At 44.6% G+C, this 20,182-nt stretch overlaps 2 protein-coding genes across 3 annotated transcripts; one reads left to right on the forward strand and one right to left on the reverse strand.

Moving 5' to 3' along the window:
- Positions 1–3,026: 3,026 nt before the first annotated feature.
- Positions 3,027–5,428, reverse strand: LOC139836038 (uncharacterized). Its single transcript, XM_071826158.1, has 2 exons — positions 4,018–5,428; positions 3,027–3,940 (listed from the first exon to the last, which is right to left on the reverse strand). The coding sequence occupies exons 1-2, from the start codon at positions 5,056–5,058 to the stop codon at positions 3,248–3,250; spliced, it is 1,734 nt and encodes a 577-aa protein (XP_071682259.1). The 5' UTR covers positions 5,059–5,428; the 3' UTR covers positions 3,027–3,247.
- Positions 5,429–8,028: 2,600 nt separating this feature from the next.
- LOC127333728 (protein VASCULAR ASSOCIATED DEATH 1, chloroplastic) lies at positions 8,029–18,893 on the forward strand. 2 transcript variants are annotated; one of them, XM_051360154.2, is made up of 18 exons: positions 8,039–8,400; positions 8,512–8,574; positions 9,237–9,287; positions 10,068–10,133; positions 10,959–11,054; positions 11,126–11,227; positions 11,328–11,425; positions 11,538–11,701; positions 11,802–11,842; positions 11,917–12,004; positions 12,086–12,172; positions 12,291–12,345; positions 15,260–15,326; positions 15,988–16,084; positions 17,673–17,734; positions 17,823–17,865; positions 18,000–18,268; positions 18,368–18,893. In XM_051360154.2, exons 1-18 carry the CDS (start codon positions 8,236–8,238, stop codon positions 18,602–18,604), a joined length of 1,851 nt encoding a protein of 616 aa, XP_051216114.1. In that variant the 5' UTR covers positions 8,039–8,235; the 3' UTR covers positions 18,605–18,893. The 2 variants fall into 2 exon arrangements, with proteins under 2 accessions (XP_051216115.1, XP_051216114.1); XM_051360155.2 differs by lacking the exons at positions 17,673–17,734; positions 17,823–17,865; positions 18,000–18,268; positions 18,368–18,893 and adding an exon at positions 17,414–17,657 and having other exon boundaries at positions 8,029–8,400.
- The last annotated feature ends 1,289 nt before the right edge of the window (positions 18,894–20,182 follow it).

Consider the following 20,182-nt stretch of genomic DNA (forward strand, 5'->3'; position numbering starts at 1 on the left):
GTGTGGAAGATGATGTTTGTATGCGAAGAACAGTAAAGAACAAGTATTGCAGTAGATTGTATTCGATGTAAAAGAATGGACCGGGGTCCATAGTTCACTAGTGGTGTCTCTCCGATAAGAAATAGCATGTTGGGTGAACAAATTACAGTTGGGCAATTGACAAATAAGAGGGCATAACAATGCACATACATATTATGATGAGTAGTGTGAAATTCAATTGGGCATTACGACAAAGTACATAGACCGCTATCCAGCATGCATCTATGCCTAAAAAGTCCACCTTCAAGTTAGCATCCGCACCCCTTCCAGTATTAAGTTGCAAACAACAGACAATTGCATTAAGTATGGTGCGTAATGTAATCAACACAAATATTCTTAGACAAAGCATTGATGTTTTATCCCTAGAGGCAACAGCACATCCACAACCTTAGAACTTTCTGTCACTGTCCCAGATTAAATGGAGGCATGAACCCACTATCGAGCATAAATACTCCCTCTTGGAGTTACAAGTATCAACTTGGCCAGAGCCTCTACTAGCAACGGAGAGCATGCAAGATCTTAAACAACACATATATGATAGATTGATAATCAACATAACATAGTATTTCATATTCATCGGATCCCAACAAACGCAACATGTAGCATTACAAATAGATGATCTTGATCATGATAGGCAGCTCACAAGATCTAACATGATAGCACAATGAGGAGAAGACAACCATCTAGCTACTGCTATGGACCCATAGTCCAGGGGTGAACTACTCACACATCACTCCGGAGGCGATCATGGCGATGAAGAGTCCTCCGGGAGATGATTCCCCTCTCCGGCAGGGTGCCGGAGGCGATCACCTGAATCCCCCGAGATGGGATTGGCGGCGGCGTCTCTGGAAGATTTTCCGTATCGTGGCTCTCGGTACTGGGGTATTCGCGACGAAGGCTTTAAGTAGGCGGAAGGGTAGGTTTAGAGGCGGCGCGAGGGTCCCACACAACAGGGCGGCGCGGGCCCAGCCTTGGCCGCGCGGCCCTGGTGTGGCGGCGCCTTGTCGCCCCACTTCGTAATCCTTTCGGTCTTCTGGAAGCTTCGTGGAAAAATAAGACCCTGGGCGTTGATTTCGTCCAATTCCGAGAATATTTCCTTTGTAGGATTTCTGAAACCAAAAACAGCAGAAAACAGCAACTGGCTCTTCGGCATCTTGTCAATAGGTTAGTGCGGGAAAATGCATAAATATGACATAAAGTGTGTATAAAACATGTGAGTATCATCATAAAAGTAGCATGGAACATAAGAAATTATAGATACGTTTGAGACGTATCAACGCACCAGGGCGCCCACACCATCCCTAGGTGCAGCCTAGGGCTGGCCCGCTGATGTCTACGCACGCTTCTATTCCTGTAGACAGTGTTGGATCATCAAAAATCATGGCGTTAAAATATATAGATAGATATATAAGGGTGGGGTGTATGCAGAAAAATCCCGTTAAAAATACTATGTATTTTAAAAAATATAAAAAAGACAAATTTCTGATAATAAATAGTAGTAAAATAGTATTACAGATAGTGTATCCTTTTGTTAGAATTTTTTATTTTTTATTTCACAAAATTTAAAGTATTTTTTACCGAGACTTTTTTGCATACACTTCTCATGAACATATCTATCCACATATTTAACGCTATAATTTTTGAAAACATAAAAGTGTCAGGTTTTAAAATTTCCAAAAAGCTAAAAGTGGAGGGAGCACACCAAATCCTTGTCCATTTGGATGTCAGTATTCAGCTTTGGAATTATGAATTGGTATTCAGATGGCTCCAATTCAAATGTTTGGGTGGCCTTGTTATTGGTTGCTGGAAAGATACAAGCGCTAGCCCTTGTGCACACACCAAGCTCGTGACCCTTGCGTGAAATCAACCCCTCCTGGGAATGCCGGTGTGTGTGTGTGAGTGAGCGACCATTGGGCTATCTCCCATGGAGCTAAGAGCAACAAACGGAGTGAATTAGGGCACCTAAAAACTGTTTTAGGGCACCTTAAGGCACTCAAACATGGCTCTCTTCTCCATGATTACAAACATATCTGAAACAAACAATATGAAACTCATCTCAAATGAATCTTAAACTAATAAAACACAAATAATGCTTAACTCTTACATGACACACAAATACTTCATGAATTCTTACACAAATAGTTCATCAAGTAGCAACCGACTGCTCGCTTGCGTGCGGGAGGTTAAAGCGGACGTGCCAGTCGCGAGCAGGCCGTGCGACACCCACCAGGCTACTAGATTGAGCCCCAAAGATGGCGTGGTCCCATCGATGACCATTACAGGGTGGTGGCGGGCCAGAGGCTTGACGGGGAATCCCAATTCACCTTAGTGGAGGGTAGGGGTGGCCATCTAGAGTTGCGGAAAGAGCGATCTAGGTCGGGATGACGGATGAGCGGGGCGGAGCGATCCAAGGCCCTTACGACCAAGGAAGAGGACATGGAGGTTGTGGTCACCCGGATTAAATTTCCATGTAGGCCTTGGGCATGCATGTGGCTGTGTTTTGTTTTGGGGTCTTTCGGTGCCCCAAATATGTAGTACAAGATACCAAAATTTGAGGCCGTCCAATTATTTTTGCAACACTGCTTTTCATCTTAAGACCCTAAAAATTAGTCCTCTCTCTAATTCATATTAGCGGCAACTAATAATATGGATGTATTTTTAGTTCTAGAAGATATATACCCAACCAATATGAATACAAGGAGTAGGTTTTTGGACATCAAATTTGTTTTACTCCGTACATTTTTATCATTTTTTAAAAACATGGAACGCAACCATTTAATTAACTTGGCGAAAGCACCTGATCCAATAGTGCGTTTGTTGGGCCACAATGCAGCGTAAAAAGCGGGAGCCACCATCAGCAACGTGCCAAACTTCTCGCGTTAAGCCGGACGTCGCCGTCGCGCCGACGCGTCGACGTGCCACCGGGGCCCCGCCGCCGGTCCGTGCGTCGTCGGGTTTCCTTGCCAAACCGACACGCTTGGTTAGAGCATCCCCACTCGTTTGGGCTCCCCACGCCCAAATCCGGACGAAACTACCTCCGGATTGGACGAAATTAAGGCGTGGGGAGTACCGTATTTCCAGTCGTCCACCCGGAGTTCGGCGGATAGAGTTTAAATTCAAACAAACCGCCGTCCCGCGCTACAAGTACGGCCAGATGATCGGCAAAAGGAGCAAAAGGATCAGCCACAGATCGGCGATCGGAGGGAAATTACACGGAAACAGGCTCGTCGGCAGTCCCGGCCGGCACGGCTTCGTCCGACGGACCAGTTTCCTCACACGTCGTGGCCGAAGCGGCTGCGGCGGCGGATGATGAACCAGCGGCAGTGGACGTCGAAGCAGCCGCAGTCGACGAGGTAGATGGTGAGGCAGACGAGGTAGGAGCCGGCGGAGACGACGAAGGACTGGCCGGAGTGGCTCGGAGGATGTCGTTGCGGTGGCCCTGGTACCAATTCCTCGTCTCCTCGTCCATCAGTTCCATGTCGCCGCCGCCCATGAGGAACGCCAAGTCTGTGTTCCTCTTCTTCGCCGCCGCCGTCGTCTTCAGCAGGGCGATCCGGACGCCTTGGTTGGCGAGCATCTCCCGCCACCTGCCGTCGAACTTGTCGTTCCTCCCGTCGGCGTGCGTCCTCAAGTCGGCCCAGCACTTGTCGATCGACGCCTGCATCCTGTCGGCGGGATTGCCCGTCTTTTTGAGCTCTTTGAGCTTCTTCTGGCCGAGTTCAGGGCGCCCTTCCGCCGCGCTTGCCGCCGGAGCGTCGGGGTTGTACTGCTCGGTCTTGCTCTTCGAGAGGGTCGTGCGGACTTCCTTCCACTTCTCGCAGTTCTCGAGGCGGGCGTAGACGTTGAGGAACTTAAACTGCAGGCCGGTGTCGTCCGTGTATATGTCCAAAGCTCGGCGCAGCTGGGGAAAAAAGAACACGGCGATACGGGTCAGCTAACGACGATGTACCTCGGTGATGCAGGGTCGACGGAGCATACCTTTTGCTCCAAGTCGTGGCCGCTGATCGGCCGTTTCTCGCACTCCTCCTGTATGCCGTGCCATTTGCTGCACGCCGTCTGCATGAGCCCCCAATGGGTGGCCATTGCCTTGTCTCCCCGGAACACGTTCATGTTCGTCTTCTTGAAGTAGGGATCGACGAGTTTGCGCTCCTCGTACGCCTGCTTCACTCGAAGCCAATATGTGTCGAACGACTGATTGGCCCCGATTATGCCGTTCGTGGACACGGTCATCCAAGCTTCGGCGAGGCACTCCTCTTCCTTCGGCGTCCATTTGATACGCGGTTCGGCAGGCGGCGAGTCCTTCTTCCTCTTCTTCTTCCCCTTCGACAGGTTGGCGGCGGATTGAGTTGGCTCTTCTTCTTCCTCGCCTTCTTCTTCGACGGCTTGGCTTTCGTCGGCGTGGCTTCCGTCGGCAACATCCTCCCGATGCTCGTTGCGCGCCGCCACAGCTGCCGTCGCCCTCGTCTCCTCTTGCGTGAAGAACCCCGGGCACGCAGCGGCGGCGGTCATGAAGAACCCCGGGCTCGCAGCGGCGGCGGTGGTGCCGGAGGTGATCATCTCGTGGATCTCCTCTTCGTTCGGCGCCGCCATCGCACCAAACGTGAGCGGCCCTCGTCGCAGGGCCGGCGAGGTGCCCTCGAACAGGCCGCCGCCGCCGACGTCAACCTCGGGCGGCGACGGTGTGGGCTTGGACGGTTGGACGTAGGCGCCCTCTTGGAACACGGCAGTCGGCGACGGCGAGTACAGCGAAGGCGAGAAGGAAGACGGGGAACTTGTTGTACCTTGCGTCGGCCATTGGCCGGGGAACATGCCGCCGCTATAGGCCATGCTGATCAGCCTCGCTTGTTCCTCCTGGGCCGCCTCCGCCGACCTCTTGGCGGCGGCTCTTTTCACCCTCTCCGCCCTGGCGCTTGTTTCCACGTCGCGCCTTTGCTCGTCCGCCGCCCACTCGGCGTTCGACATGCCCGGCGGCTTCGTCTTCTTCGCCCGCATCTTCCTCGCCGGCGCCTTCGGCGGCATTGTGGTGGACGAGAAGACGAGGAGGAGAGTGGTGGTGGACGAGAAGACGCCGCCAGGAACTGGAGCTGGAAGACGAGGAGATTGGGGGATTTCGGCAGGAGAGAATGGGGATATGCAAGCAAATTGGAGGGAAAATCGACAGGATTTGGTTTTCCAGTCGCCGACTACACGGGTCCACACGCCGTTTCGCGCCAAAATCTTTCGTCCGGAGTCCCCGAGCGCGCCCCGGGGGGCCGGGGGTGGTGTGGGCTCGCCGGATGGATTAAGGGCCAAATCCGGACGAAAACGAGGAACCGGGGGCGCGACTGGGCCGAATTTCGCCGTCCGGATGGAAAAAACGTCGCTCGGGGGCCTCGTCGGGGGGACGAGTGGAGATGCTCTTATCCCTCCTGCCACGACGGCCCAAGGAGACTCACAAGCCCCGTCGTAGCGTGCCCGCGATCTCGATCTCTCTCCCATAATTGTTTCCTTTGTTCTCCACAAGTGCTACTAATTAGCTGTCACTGACCGCTGTATGGAGTATGCATACAGTAGAGCGAAGAGTAGAGAGACCTTAGTTTTCGGAGAAAGACAAACAAATCTGTTGCAAACGGCTTAAGCCTTTCATATCTTCTCCGTTGCAAGTGGAATATATGATTTCCCGTTGTCTGCTGGTGCTGGCCGCTAGTACCAAACGTAGACTATAAGTTGGGAGTGAGTTATTTATAGTTTTGGTACGATAGCGATATCAGCTCGCCAGTATATACAAAGAGGCTTGACCTTCATCCATTTTTTTTTTCTAAGAAAGCAACTTGTATGTATACAAAACAACATTTTCTTCCCATCTCATGAAATAAACAGCCGCCTTTGTTGGCTATAGTATACATTGACAGCAGAACGTACACAATGCTCCATAGGTCCACAATTCCACACCGTTTCTGTTTAATGTATCTTCCGCCACGTTTTACATCCATTAATTATACATGGGAAAATATCACATGATCCCCAGCAATACATGACACCATTTCTTAAAATTTTAATTTACAAGGGGTTTAATTTTTCTGATTTTTTGAGAGTGTTCACAAGATGTGTGTTTGTCATCCATTAACTTTTCAAAACCAAATTTAGAACACACGGAGAAAAAAAAATCATTTTTCGACATCATTCACATTGGATTTATCTTGGGTAGTGCTAGCAATCCTTCGGAGGATATTTTTCCCCCAGCCTCCTAGTCCACACCACGACCCGTATTCAGTTTATGCAAAAATCCTGGATTTTCTTTGTCGCATAAATTTTTTTCTTGCTTTTGCCTCATTGAAGCAAAAGAACGGTTCGCCTAGAAATAAATCAGAAAAGACCAGTTGGCCGAAGACCTCGCTGGAGACCTGATAGCAAAAACTTTGTGCTATTGAAGCAAAACCGACCTCGCCGGAGCCCTGGTAGCAAAAACTTTGTACTATTGAAGCAAAACCGACCTTGCCGGAGACCGGGTAATAAAAGTTTTGTGCTATTGAAGTTAAACCGACCTCGCCGGAGACTTTATAACAAAAAATTGTAAGAAAGTAGCAAAGCCGCATAACATTTGCCAAAAAATTATATTATTGTAGCATCGTTAACTACTTCTGCCGATAGAATCCCAACTCTGGCTGGCAACACCGTCACTTACTTCTTGCAGCATCACCACTTACTGTTGGTAGCACCGTCGGTAACCGTTTGCAGCACCACCCACTGACCTTTTCCAGCACCACCGCTGGCAGTTTGCAACACCGTCACTGACCTTTTCCAGCACTGCTGCTAGCAATTTGCAGCACCGCCGCTGATAGTCTGCAACACCTCTAGTAGCCATTTGTAGCACTGCTGCTGACATTTTGCATCACCACCCACCTGGATTCGCAGTGACTTCGTAGCATCAAGGAGAAACTCAATGTAGGGGACCCCATCCATGTCATTTGTTACATCTCCGGCGTGCACGACAGGTCGAGAACATCTCATGAAGATGGAGACGAGTGTTGTCTTTAGAGACCATGGTGCTTGGAAGCCTCTCACCGGGTGCGCGCTAATCCTAGGTCGACCAGGATGGGGAACCAGGCGCGAGCACACATCGACAATAGGAGCAACTCAATGGCGGGCCCGCCGTCGGAGGAGCTAGCGCCACGGGCACGTCAATAGAGGAGCTAGCTAGGGGCGAGCATGTCTTCACATGAGCTATACAATGTCGGGCGCATTCGTTTAGGTTCTCTAGGCAACAGTGAAGGCGGAGAGGAACAGAGCCGACAACAGAGGAGAAGAGGAACGAGGGCAGAGGAGTGGACGGAGTCGCGTCGCCGGGGAGGAGTTAACGTGGCGCGGGGTGGTGCTCAGGCGTGACGACGGGAGACGGTGAAAGATAGGTTGGAGACAACGACCCAGACTGAGTGGATAAGCCTGCCTTTTTCATCTTTCTACTTTTTCGAGGCGGTTGGAAGGCCGACCTCGACTAGATGGTTGGAGATGGGAGCGATTGATTGATCCTACGGGCACCGGAGGTTGCTAACAACGCAACCTTCAAAGGAACAAAATCCTTTTCAATTTATCTTCTTCTTGCTCTCTGTGTGCCTTGAATTTTTGGTTCTTAAAATTATATGCATCTTGTGGACACTAACAAAAAAATTTAAAATCTTTTTAAAAACTTGCAAATTGGAAATTTGAGGAGTTGTATCATGGTACTATCATGTATGCATAGCTTGAGATCATGTGGTACTTTCCTCATTATTATACAGAAAGAACTGTAATCTGATCAGGTTTTTTTTTTTTTTTTTTTTTTGGAACAATCAGGTTTTATTTTGAGAACTGTATAATATCTGATCAAGTAAACTTTTATTATTTTCCTTTTCTTATGACAGTCCTTTATTTTGATCTTTAACCTTTCCTTCCTTGTTTGTGTCCGTCTCCTTCCCTCTTCTCCCTCCCGCCGGGTGCCGAGCCCACCACCGCTGCAAGTCGGCCAACCCGAAGCGAAGAAGGAAGGCCGGAACACGTCACCGTCGCCATTTGCACCGCCCGTCGCTTTTATTATTCAAACCCTCCTTCCTCTCTCTATACTCTTCTCCCCACTTCACCTACCTTTCGCCTCCCCACCACCACCTCATCCGCTCCGCTCGCCGTCTCGCCGCCGGCCACCGCGCCGCGCACCCCGGAGCACGCGGCGCCGCCGCCGACATGGCGTCCCCGACCGTGGCGTCCCCGAGCCGCGCCCTCACCGACACCACCGCGCCCTCGCCGGCCTCCCCGCCGCGGCGCCTGGCGTCGGCGCCGCCCGGCGGCGTGGACGCGTACGCCGTGTCGTCCCCGGTGTCCGCCCGCTCCGGGGACGGCGATGTCTCGGTGGGTGGCGCTTGCTTCGGGATTGGAGCTTGTCGGAATCTTACTGCTTTGCCCCCCCTTCTAGGCAAGTTCTTTTTTTTTCCTAATGCGTTGTGCGGTTTGATCGCGCAGAGCCCGATGCTCGCCAGCAGGAGCGAGGAGTACAGGCTTATGTTCCGGCTTCCGTCGGACGAGGTAATTCGCGCTCGCGCTCGCTTTTCCCTCTTGTTCGATCTGAATTGTTGGCTTGGGATTGCGATGCGCCCCTTCTCAAAGAAATTGCGTGCGCAGCTGGCCAGGCTGGGGTCGAGGGGATTTTATTCGATTGAGTATTTGCGCCTGGTCGATTCCCCACATCAGTGCTAATTCGACGTTTAACCTCGGCTCTGATTACGGATTTGGGGCAGTATTTTGTTGCGCCAATCAGTAGAATGTGCATTGGTGGTGATGGTTCACTCATTGATGAATTCGAGGCAGCTTGCCATAATTGTGGCTCACTCGCTGTTGCTCGTGGATTTTGCCTGAATCAGTAGCCACTTTGTGGTTTCACGACCTTACATTTGACAATTGATTGATCGAGGGACTGTTCGATGAATGGGTTCTGCATACTGCTGGGGAAACAAATTGTCAGTCTGGCACGTCTGACCGCAATAACATGCCAAGTTCATCTTTTGATCATAGAGTAATTCAGCTAGTTAGTCTATTGTTTATGGTTGCTCGTGGGGTAGAATTTTGTAATATCTTCTTGAACTGAATATCCATTTTTGTAACTATGCTTTCGATGGCACACTTTCATAGTCACAAGTGACCTCACGTACTTTTTCCGCCCAATTTAACTCGGTATTGATGTATTGCAGGTTCTTGTGCAAGATTTTAACTGCGCGCTCCAAGAAAATATTCTTCTTCAGGTTCTTTGTTTTTCACTTCATTCCTGTGTTCTTTTTCACTATGTCTCACGTACACCTCTCTAAAATTCGACAATATATACATCTGTGCTACTCCCATGAACATTTGCCTGCATTTGGAGTGAATTCGAGGCCTGCAATATGATCTATCAACTATATTAGAAATTTAGTGTTGGACTAGATATAAGTTTTACAACTTGCACTGCGTCAACTATGTTGGTCGAGATTTATCTTTGTTTGAATTTGCTTATGTTGATTTAAGACGTGTAAAGACCAACACAACTCAATTCAATCTTGTTCCATTGGTATATAAAACTATATATGCATGGACATACATAATGGACCTAGTAAATTCATCGAAATTTTGACTTGTGAGGATTTTCTTTTCTCTTGTTAGTATGACAACTGTATTCCCTCCATTTAATGAGAGAGTTGACAGTGAGCTTGTTTAAAACAAATGCTTTGGATAGATTAATTATTAAGAGGCTTCCCAACAGCTAAGAAAGACATATATGGCATTGTATTAAAGGTGCTGACACCAGTTTCCACCTTTTCTGTCTTACAATTGTTCGTTCGTTTCGTCATAGCAAAACCGCATTACCCGGCAATCTAGTGCCTAGTACTATAGCTAATGCTTTCCTCAAGATTCCCTAGGCTAATAGCCCAACCGCAGATGATAAAATTGTATTGTTAGTTTAGCTGTTTCATTTTCCTAGGAGAAAGTATTTAGTTTCAGCCGTGTTCATGATTTTCTGATTTTAATAAATATACATTATTTTACAGGGTCACATGTATTTATTTCTACACCATATATGCTTCTACTCTAACATTTTCGGATACGAAACAAAGGTAATTGACCTGAAGGCAGTCCCATCATGTGTACTATTTTTTGGTTGCTTAATTCAATGCTAGCAGTACTAATCCATCAATTTATGCACTTCATGAATATTGCCAAAGCTTAAAGGAACTTGGCAGATGCCATTGGCCATAATTGCTTGTATCATTTGACACATTTTCTCGCACTCACTCATATAAAGAAACATCACCCTCAAAGGATTTGCTTGAGAATTGGGAGCCATTTCGTCTATATTACTATATTAGTCTATAACTGCACCTAGAAATTTTATATTTCCGTCTGCCATCACAAACAGCATTTGATCTTTGTTCTGCACTGATTTATCTTCTGCAGTGTATTCTGTTTTGTTGTAAGCTAAAACAGTTAGAATCTCGGAGATCACATAGAAATCAACTCTGTTAATATTTGTTAAGCCTGAGTTCCTGGTAGCTTCATCTACTATTTCCCATCTTCTCTGTGGTCATTTTATTAAATATAATTTTTTTTTTTGCTTCCTGCGATCAACCCAATTTGTAACAGCTGAAACAGATACATAAAATTGGACTGGAAACTTGCGGGTGTTTCTCCAACTAAGTTACTATTTAATCGCATATTTACCGTATTATATACTGGTAAAGTTAGCCTTTTGTTACATTACAACTGTTTAATGACGAGTAGTCAATTTGAATTTGTCACTTGATGTTCAAAAGTTACATTCTTATACTGGTGCTCATTAAGTATCTTATAGTTGCATATAGTAATTTTTGACGAACCTATTTATTGTTCATACTGTTAAAATACTTATGGACTGCAGTACTCTGATATTGTTTTCTATCCAGAAAACTATAGCTTTGCAGGAAGTCACTGATGTTCGTAAAGCAAAAACAGCTGCTATTTTTCCTAATGCCATAGAAATTGTCGCTGGTGCAAAGAGGGTGAGGATATATCACTGCCTCAGTTTCTAGTGTATTTTAGATGTCACGCACTCAAGTATGATTACTTGCAGCATTTTTTTGGATCTTTCTTGGCACGCGATGATGCCTATCGTGTCATAGTAGATGGTTGGGAACAACATGTCAGTGATGCTAGATTGCTCAGTGAACGTCAGGTTAGTGAACTTGTTTCTATCAATTTATTTTGTGCTAACAAGTTACAAAGAAGTTCATTTCTAACAGGTTACCTGTACTTGCTCTTGTACTGCACCATAGGATGCAAAGTCAGCAAGCAGCAGTGACGAAAATGGCTATGTTTTGTTGGATGAAGGAAAAGAATCTAAACAGGATGAGGATTTGTCGCCATTGAACAGGTTTATTTACATGCTGAACTAGAATGACTCGCTTCTTGGTTTAGCACCATCAACTTAACTTTTTTCCTTTATGATATCTGTGAATACTCAGTTGAGTTTATCTGGATTGTAGGTCTTCCAGTCCTACAGCTGTCACGAGCGGTAATACTGATTGTGGCGATTCAGACATCAATACTTCTAAAAGGTTTTTAGAAGTGCCAGAGGATGGAACTGAAGAGATCGCTGCATCACTTAACCCATTCAGCTTGGAGCCATTTGATGACAATGCTCCTAATGGTTTGTTTGAATTGCCCTTATCTTTGTTTCTTGATACTATTAACTCTTTTGATAGTTTTTTATTACTTAAGTATTTTGCTCATCCACATTTTCTCCCCAGTACCCGAATCCTATACTTTGATCGCGGAGTCTAAGTTTCAGGTTTGCAAGATTTCACTTATTTATACTGCTATAAGTATTAACGTAAAATCACCCTACTAACATTCTAATAACAGGTGCCTGTGGAAGTTCTCTTTGATCTGTTATTCTCTGATGGTGCCCTTGGCTTTTTGGATGATCTCCACAAAAAGTGTGGTGACAAAGGTTAATACCAATTAATTTTCCGTTTCCAGTTAACGCCTTTAATCGGTAATATATTCTACTGAGACCTAAGATGACCTGCAGAATTCAGTTGTTCCAAATGGCGATTGGACGAGCAAGGAGGAATTGTAAGAGATGTCTCATTCTTGCACCCAATTAAAATATATCTTGGTATGTCTAGAACCACTTGCCTAATGGATATAATAATTGGCATTTCATGTGTCAATGTGTGCCTTAATTGCATTATGTTGTTGTATCATCTATTTTAATTCCTCTAAATTGTGTTTAGGTGCAAAATTTGGGTCATGTCAGGAGGTTCAGAAGCTTCGTCTATACAAGAACAGGTCAGTTTAACGCCAGTATTCTTTTGTAGGTAGTCAAACAATGCTGTTCTGTGATCTTTTACTATTATATGGAGTTGGTGAATGCCTGGTGGTTTCACATCTAACTAATCACAGAAAATGCCACAACACTCCTTTCACCCTGACTCGCTACCCCTGGTTAGATCGGTGTTTAGAGCCAATTATGGGGATTTTGTTAATGAACCTTCAAGTCGTGGGCCCATCGCATTTCTTCCTTATCATGCATCCAGCGAGATCTCCTGCAGCTAAAATCGTCCCTGTGCCCCATCTTTTTCTTCCAAGATACAAAAGGAAATGAGTGGAGGGGAGCCGTAATTCCTGCGTGCATGTAACAAAGGCAACAACCTAGGATTATTTCTGGAGGGGTACAATCAGAACTCCAAGACTAGAGAAGCAATACATACATCTTAGAAATTGGATTTTGTGAAAAAATACTCCTTAGAATTAGGAACGAAGGGAGTATCGAATTAATTCTCATTCTGTCGCACTACAGTTGAAGACAAGTTGAGATTGAGGGACGAAGGACAGTGGGATAGTGGTAGAACCAAGATCATACGGGGATAATGAGAAGAGCTTGAGACAAGGAAAACAGAGGAATAACATGGTGAAAGATTGAGATGCATGGTTAGGAGGAAGGCGGAGAATACAACAGTCTTCGAGAGGTAACTTGGTGGAAACTGTAGGAGCTCATGCCCAGTTTCAAAATGTGAACCTCTTTCTCGGTTTCTTTATATTCAACGTAATGCGGCATGGACGATTGAGGTGGAGCTGTAGGAGGTGGAGTTCCTAAAATGACCTGATGCCCTTGCATCTGTCGCGGCATGGACGATTGAGGTGGAGCTGTAGGCCGCAAGTCAAGTTGGTGGTGCCGACAGATGCAAGGGCATCTGGTGACCGACTATGAAGGAGAAATATCTTACTACAAGGCAAAGCGAGATTGCTGCATGCCATGTGTAGAAGATGGTGCTTAATCATGGAGGAGGTTGAAGCAGGGTCATGGGTGAACAGCATTTGCCTTTTCTGACATTTGAGGATGGGAAAAAGTACATATATGGTTGGGAGAAAAGGAAAAGGAAGACAACAAATATTTGTATCGAAGTGTCCATACATATTGATAAAAAGATTGACTTTTTAGCAGACTGAATGTAATACATGATCTTTCATGGCAAAGAGGTACTTAAGCTATTAGTTATTTATGGTTACGAAGTCAAAAGTCAGATGCGATATTAGATATTATTTTGTGTGCGTGCGTGCAGTCTATTGTAATATAGGTACTCTAATTTGATAATTGAGTTTGCTAGTGCCCATGCCCCATTGTCGTTTGCATCTTAAAATGATTATGCTACCTATAACTTATTCTTCTTTCTTGTTGAGTTTAGCACACTCTTTGTTCTTGTAGCACATTTCGTCCCGGAAGATGTACACTAGCATATCAGGCCTTCTTACCTCCCTGTTGTTTTATTACCAACTAATTAAGACCTGAGTTTGATTTCTCCTAGCCGTTGAGATACCATGGATGGTTATCAAATATCATGTTCATCCTCTTAAGCCCCCATTTTGCCACTGATGTTCCCTGATGTTCCATTACCAATTGATTATTGCTTGGACCAATAGTGTAAACAATCGTATGATCCGTATAACCTGTTTTGCCACTTCAAAGTACACATGGATGATGATGTGACATCATCAAGCTTCAACATCTTTCCTCCCTCCAGATACCTCTCGTTATTCTCTTTGTCCTCCCAAGTTGTTGAAGAGACAGAGAAACATATAAGGAACAAATATAAAAAGTAGGCAAAGGCTCCTCAAGGGCAACCGGGAGTGGTGGGCTGGAGACCTCACCAGAGAAGACGTCTCAAAGACGAAGACCACACATCTGTATGCACATATGGGCAGCGGAGTTGGTTTATTTAATGCCGTGACAGCAAAGGGTGGAAACAAAGCCCAAAGATGACATTGTACTCTTTTTTTTGGATCTCGGTTACCCGAACTGAGGCCATGAGCACCGAGCAGAGCAGCAGAAAACCTGGTGATCCCTCTCTTCGTGGGCATCAGCGTAGGAGGGCGCTGCCAGTACTAGGCGGTGCTGGAGATTTTCCCCCACATGGGGCATCAGAGCGAGAAAAGAAGTTTATGGTCCTGGTTGCTGACAGCGGAACCAGCAAGTGGTGGCCGGAATCCTGAGTGCATACCTAGGGTGACAGCGGCTACCGGCAAGTGCTCCTTGCCGCTTCTCCTAGCAAGGGAGTGACAAGCGGCGCGCAGGAGCCAGCAAGGTCATAGAGCTCTGTTGGGTACATGGATGTTGTCGATAGGAGGAGCAGGGAACGGCCATCAAATGGAGTGGAGTGGTGAGGGCTACCTGGAAGTGTCGGGCGATGGCGGTGGAGGTACTCAGCAGATCGAGCAGAGAAAGCAAACTGATGGCATGGTGGGAGGAATTGAGGGGAGAATCACAGGGGAAATCGATCAGAAAACCAAAATCAAGACCGATCTCTATGTGATGGAGATTACAAGTTGCGCACCAAGCGAGCAAATCTGCAATTTGTCTTTCCATGAGGCCATAGACGATATATATGCATATGCACATACCGCCTTTACAGGTTGTAAATATGTAGAAATCCCCTTATACAACTGGGAAAATACATGGCTTATACATGACAAAGTATATACTAACATTGTTAACACCCATGTGATGCCACAAGTGGCAAAACCCTTTTCAAACTGAAGATCACAGGGTTAAGTTTACCCCTAAAAAATCAAACACAATATCATAGGGCAGTAAAGTAAGCTGTTTTTTTTGTGTTATGCGCTAAATAGTTTTGATGTTGTCCCTTAATAAATGATTTATGCTGGACTTCCTGATGTTTATTTTTTCTTGTTTACTTGTCCACAGCCATGTCGTGATTCAGACATCTCAGGAAATTGGTGATGCACCGTATGGGGATCATTTCATTGTTGAGGTCAGGAAACCAATTACAATGCTGGCTCATCTAGCTTGGAGTCACTTTTCCCAGTAAAATATTTGTCATTACACTGGATACAACACGAGAAATATGATCCACACCTCTATCTGAACTTCATTTGGAGTTAATGCACATGATCTCTCTTAATGCAGATTGCTTTCTATTTATAAACATTATTGAACTTACTTTGATCTATTTTTAAACATTAATACTATTTCTCATCATGGCACGTGCTGCTCACTATGTTCCTGTAATCTAGTCCGCCCCTATATGAAACTAGTTAAAAACAAGCACCTCCATGAACATCAATTCAAGATTTTCTGGTCAATGAAATATGATATTTTTGAAATTTTCAATTTTCTTCTAAAGCTCTTAATGTTGTTATAAACGAAATATCTATATTTTTTTGGTATGAAATTGTATTTTTATAGGAAAGGGTTTAGCTCTTATATGCCCCTGTCTATGGCCTGTCAGCCAAGGGGCATATAAGTGTTCATTTTAGAAATACCGAATGTTATGGATGCTAACATTCTCTCTACGTACAGAAACATAGATATGTCGTTGTAGGAAATTTGAAATGGTGTGCTTAGCTATGCTATTGTGTTGCTTTTATTTTGGGTACTGCATGGTAATTATTGTTGACCTATTTTTCTCACAGGGAATCTGGGATGTTGAACAAGATAGCCTAGATGAGAACAGTTGCTGCCTCAGGATATATATTAATGTTGCGTTCTCGAAGAGAACCATATTTAGAGGTAAGATACATCCATTCGATCTTGAATGCTCTAGTGCTTTCAAACAGTTAACTTGATATTACCACTGGCCAGTTTCTCAGTGAAAGGGGATATCGACTTAGAATTTAAGCTAACTACCTGCTGATTGCTTGGCCCAATCTTGAGTGTTTTATTTGCAAAGGCTTATATGTTGATAAGCGTCAGACCAAATAAACTCTTGAGTGTTTTATACTTTTATTTGCAGAGGCTGTGTTTTAACATATAGGGTTGTACCTTGGTCCGCTTTTCGGGTGTAGTTTTCTTCTCCTAAAATAGGCAGCAGGACTTTCTCGAGAAATCACAAAAGACCTTTGTGTTTCAGTTCATTGAAAATATAATTTTTTTGGTTACAAACCTCCTAAGAGGCATAATACAGAATTAGTACAAGGAAATTAGTGCACATCCTAGGTTGATGGCAGGACGACCCTGAGCCCACGGGCGCCAGCTCTAGGCAGTAGGACTTTGCTGGTGTAGTTTTAAATCACCAAAGTTGACTAAATATACTCAGTTTCACCAAATTAATAAATAACAAAACTTAATTAAGAATGGTGGTAAGAATCCACTCTTGAAGGTGAGGAGCGTGAGCACAATGTTAATCAGTTCTCTACTGGAGATGTTTGAACTTTCTTCTTTTTTCTAAATCCTGAATGTATTTTTGATACTCATTATGGGATGCAGTATTATGGGATGTGTTTGCCCTTGCCTTGTGACTGCAGTTGCTGGACATAAGTGCTGTTTCTGTAGTTCCATTGAATAAAGTGAGGTGGGTAGTTGACTCTTAGACAGTGTTCTAAAAGGTGCCCGCTTAACCTGCCTAGCTGTCGGCCTAGTCTCAGCTGGTTCTGGTTAATAGGCGGTTAGGTGCTAGGTGACGTTCTGCCACTCATTAGCACCTAGCATCTTATGGAACACTTCGCTCTGGTATATTCTTGAGATGAATTCCCTGATGTCTCCAGATTTAGTGGATAATCACGTTACCAGTGCCAGTTAAACCAAGGCGTTCCTTTGCTATATAGACTTCTCTGCACAGATGTTTTAGTTTTGAACCATTTTCTGTTACGCCAAAACTGTAGGAAAAGTTTGTACTGCAGTTTATTATGGTAATGAAGGGCAAAGTTATGTACAAATCCTAAATATTCACGGAGTTATAAAAGGCTAAAATAGATTAAAAACAGTGGTCTATAGAGTTTGTAACCAGGCGTTGAACTGAACTGCATATTTTTTCCTGGCCCTATAACCAACCATGATCATCTCATGTTTGAAACATTGGTACCACTAGAAAAAAAGCTTACACACCTTTGCATTAAGCAGGAAACCAAGACAATTTACCGGTGTTCTGGTTGGTGAAGGGTTTTCCATCATCAAGATTGGAAACCCACACTAGGCTATGCCTCAGGGTGGATCAAATTTAGTGTCTAACTACATTTTTTACTTTCTATATGGAATGGTTTCTAAGATATATTTCTTGCCTCTGCAGTGTGATTAGCTTATTTCTTACTCCTAAAATATCATTTCCTTAGTCAAAACCCAAGGTACTACTGCTTCTTATACTCTTGTCTTCAAATTTTAGGGAAAATAGAGCAATCAACAAAGGATGAATGTCGCGAAGTTTTCGGTCTCTGGATCAAGCTTGTACGTCTCTTCTAATCCCAAGATCATATAACTGCAGATTCTATTTATATTCCAAATTGTAAATAATCCTTCCCATCACATTTTTTAGGGCCATGATCTTTTGAAGCAGGATAGCAGCTCTCGCTTGAAAGGTTTGTGCATGGAATTTACACTATCACTTATGGATGCTTTTGCTGTGGTTTCGACTTGCTTGATCCAAACAACGTCCTCGTCTGCAGCAAATATGTGTGATTCTCACACATTTGAACGATTTTATTTCTTGCAGGAGCCTCCACCTCGACCAACACCGATGTTCAAACAGAGCCTACTTTGAATATTGAAAATCCTATGGAAAATACAGTCACATACATGGCTTCTGCACCACAAGATTCTGGTTTAAGTACCCTGGTTCCTCCTATTGAACGTCATCATCAAAGCATAGAAAGAGGTTCCACTTCACAGGAATTGTGGGGTTCAATCATCTCATATATGAGATCGAGTCAATATGGTCCTGTTTTAGCAGTGTTTCTGGTGGCCATCATTATCTTGATGCAGGCAAGTATTATGGCTTTTGGTTGCACTCATCTTATCATGGGGAATGCTCCCTTTTTTTTTGGGCGGAGAGCTGTTTCCTGACACTGTATTTTATTGCAGGTAACAATCATAGTTGTACTCACTAGATCCCCGAAGGTTCTAATGGTCAGTCCTGAGGCCTCTGCGAGCAGCTTTGCTTCTTATAGCAAGGAGAGCATGGAGTGGGTGCAGAAGCGAGTCAGCTTGCTAAGCGAGGAGATGCAGATGGCGGAGGCACACATGGAGAAGATGCGCCATGAGTTTGCGTGGCTCAAGTCTCACATCGAAAGATTGGAGAGGTTGAGGAGTCGCTCATGACCGCAAATACAATTACTGTTAGGTCAAGGTGAATATGGACGTAGTTTGTTGCGTGCAACCGAGAGCTTTATGATCTGTTGTGTGTTCGTGAACGTACAGTTACATGAGTACAGGGTGAGGGTTGTTGTAGGAACGTTGCCTTAAGGCGAAATCCTGGTATAGCATTGATGATATGTACATATCTGGACTGCGCCCCAGTGTGGCCGGGTGGTGTATTATAAGACGGCACAGCACGTTGGTGGTGTGCCTCAACGAACATTGGTGCAGAAGAATATTTATTTTCTGATGACTTGAGAAGTGACTGCGGTATGTATCTTTTCTGTGAGCTTATACTTGAAGCAAGCTAAGTCGCTGATAATATAGTCCAGGGAGATTGCAGATTCACATTTGTTTGAGGAGGGGTTCTCAAGTTACACCTGACAAACTGTGATGTGCGATCATACAATACACATACGGAAAAAATATAACTTGAAATGTTGCACAAAAATCTTGTGGCATTATGGCAGAAGAAGGATTATCTAATGTTGAATATATAGTTTTCAATGATTTTACCACAATTTGGAACACTTGTAAGAGCCAATGCCAGGGCCTTCGTACGTGATCAACTCCAAATACACCTACTCTCCCTAGTTGTGTTATGTCTATTCGTGCCTTAGCTGCAAATCTTGCAAAAGCTTACCGGCCTTGAAATAGGGTTAGGAAAAGAAGACGTGGGAGAAGCCAAGAGCAAAGTTTCTGAAAAGAAGACGTGGGAGATGCTGCACTCAACATTCATGATTTCACTGGAGCCGCTGGTGCTATAATTGCATATGCAGTGCAAGCTGGCCTTGAACTTGCAATGTTGATTGGGCAGAATCCGAATGTACCAATGTAAGTACCGTTTGAGTGAAGATCAAATTTGAAATCATGACACTACGATTTATGCTGATTGAATTATGAGCGCAAGTCTGATCTGGAAGGTTGAGTTTAAATATTGCCCGAGATGCAGCACATGTAATAGAAAGGAATTGTTCTAGTTCAAAATTTCCTTGTAATTAGGTCGGTGAAACCCTAGCTTTATTTTACACACTATGTAATTAGCTTTCTATTTTGTTTTTGGCCAACCCAACAATGTAACACCAAAACAAAAAAGGAGGTGACATAGGAAAACTTAGAGTCTTTATTTAACTTCAAATCTTGCACAAGCATTACACACACCTCATGAAGGTATAAGTTATTTATCCAACTCCGAATCCTTTCCAAGGAGTACATAGAAAGTCTTGGACTATTATTTTCAAAACAATTGGGACAAAACAAGTGTTTAGACCAAAGTTTAAAATAGCCGGCTATAGCCGGCTATAGCTGGCCGGAGGGATCTGCCGCTACAGCTATGCCCTTCAAAGGCTAAGACGGGATAATCCGTTATTAGCCTCAAAAACCCGCTATTAGCCCCAAAAACAGGTAAAAAATAGCCGCTAAGGCTATAATGCTGTAAATATAGTTGGAAAGAAAAGGAAAAAAAGAAAACTGGAAATTGTTGCTACTTATAATGTTGTAATATGTGAACCGAACTGTGTCTTATTCATATCTTTTTATGTA

Source organism: Lolium perenne, chromosome 2, assembly GCF_019359855.2.
Source record: "Lolium perenne isolate Kyuss_39 chromosome 2, Kyuss_2.0, whole genome shotgun sequence".
NCBI lineage: Eukaryota > Viridiplantae > Streptophyta > Magnoliopsida > Poales > Poaceae > Lolium > Lolium perenne.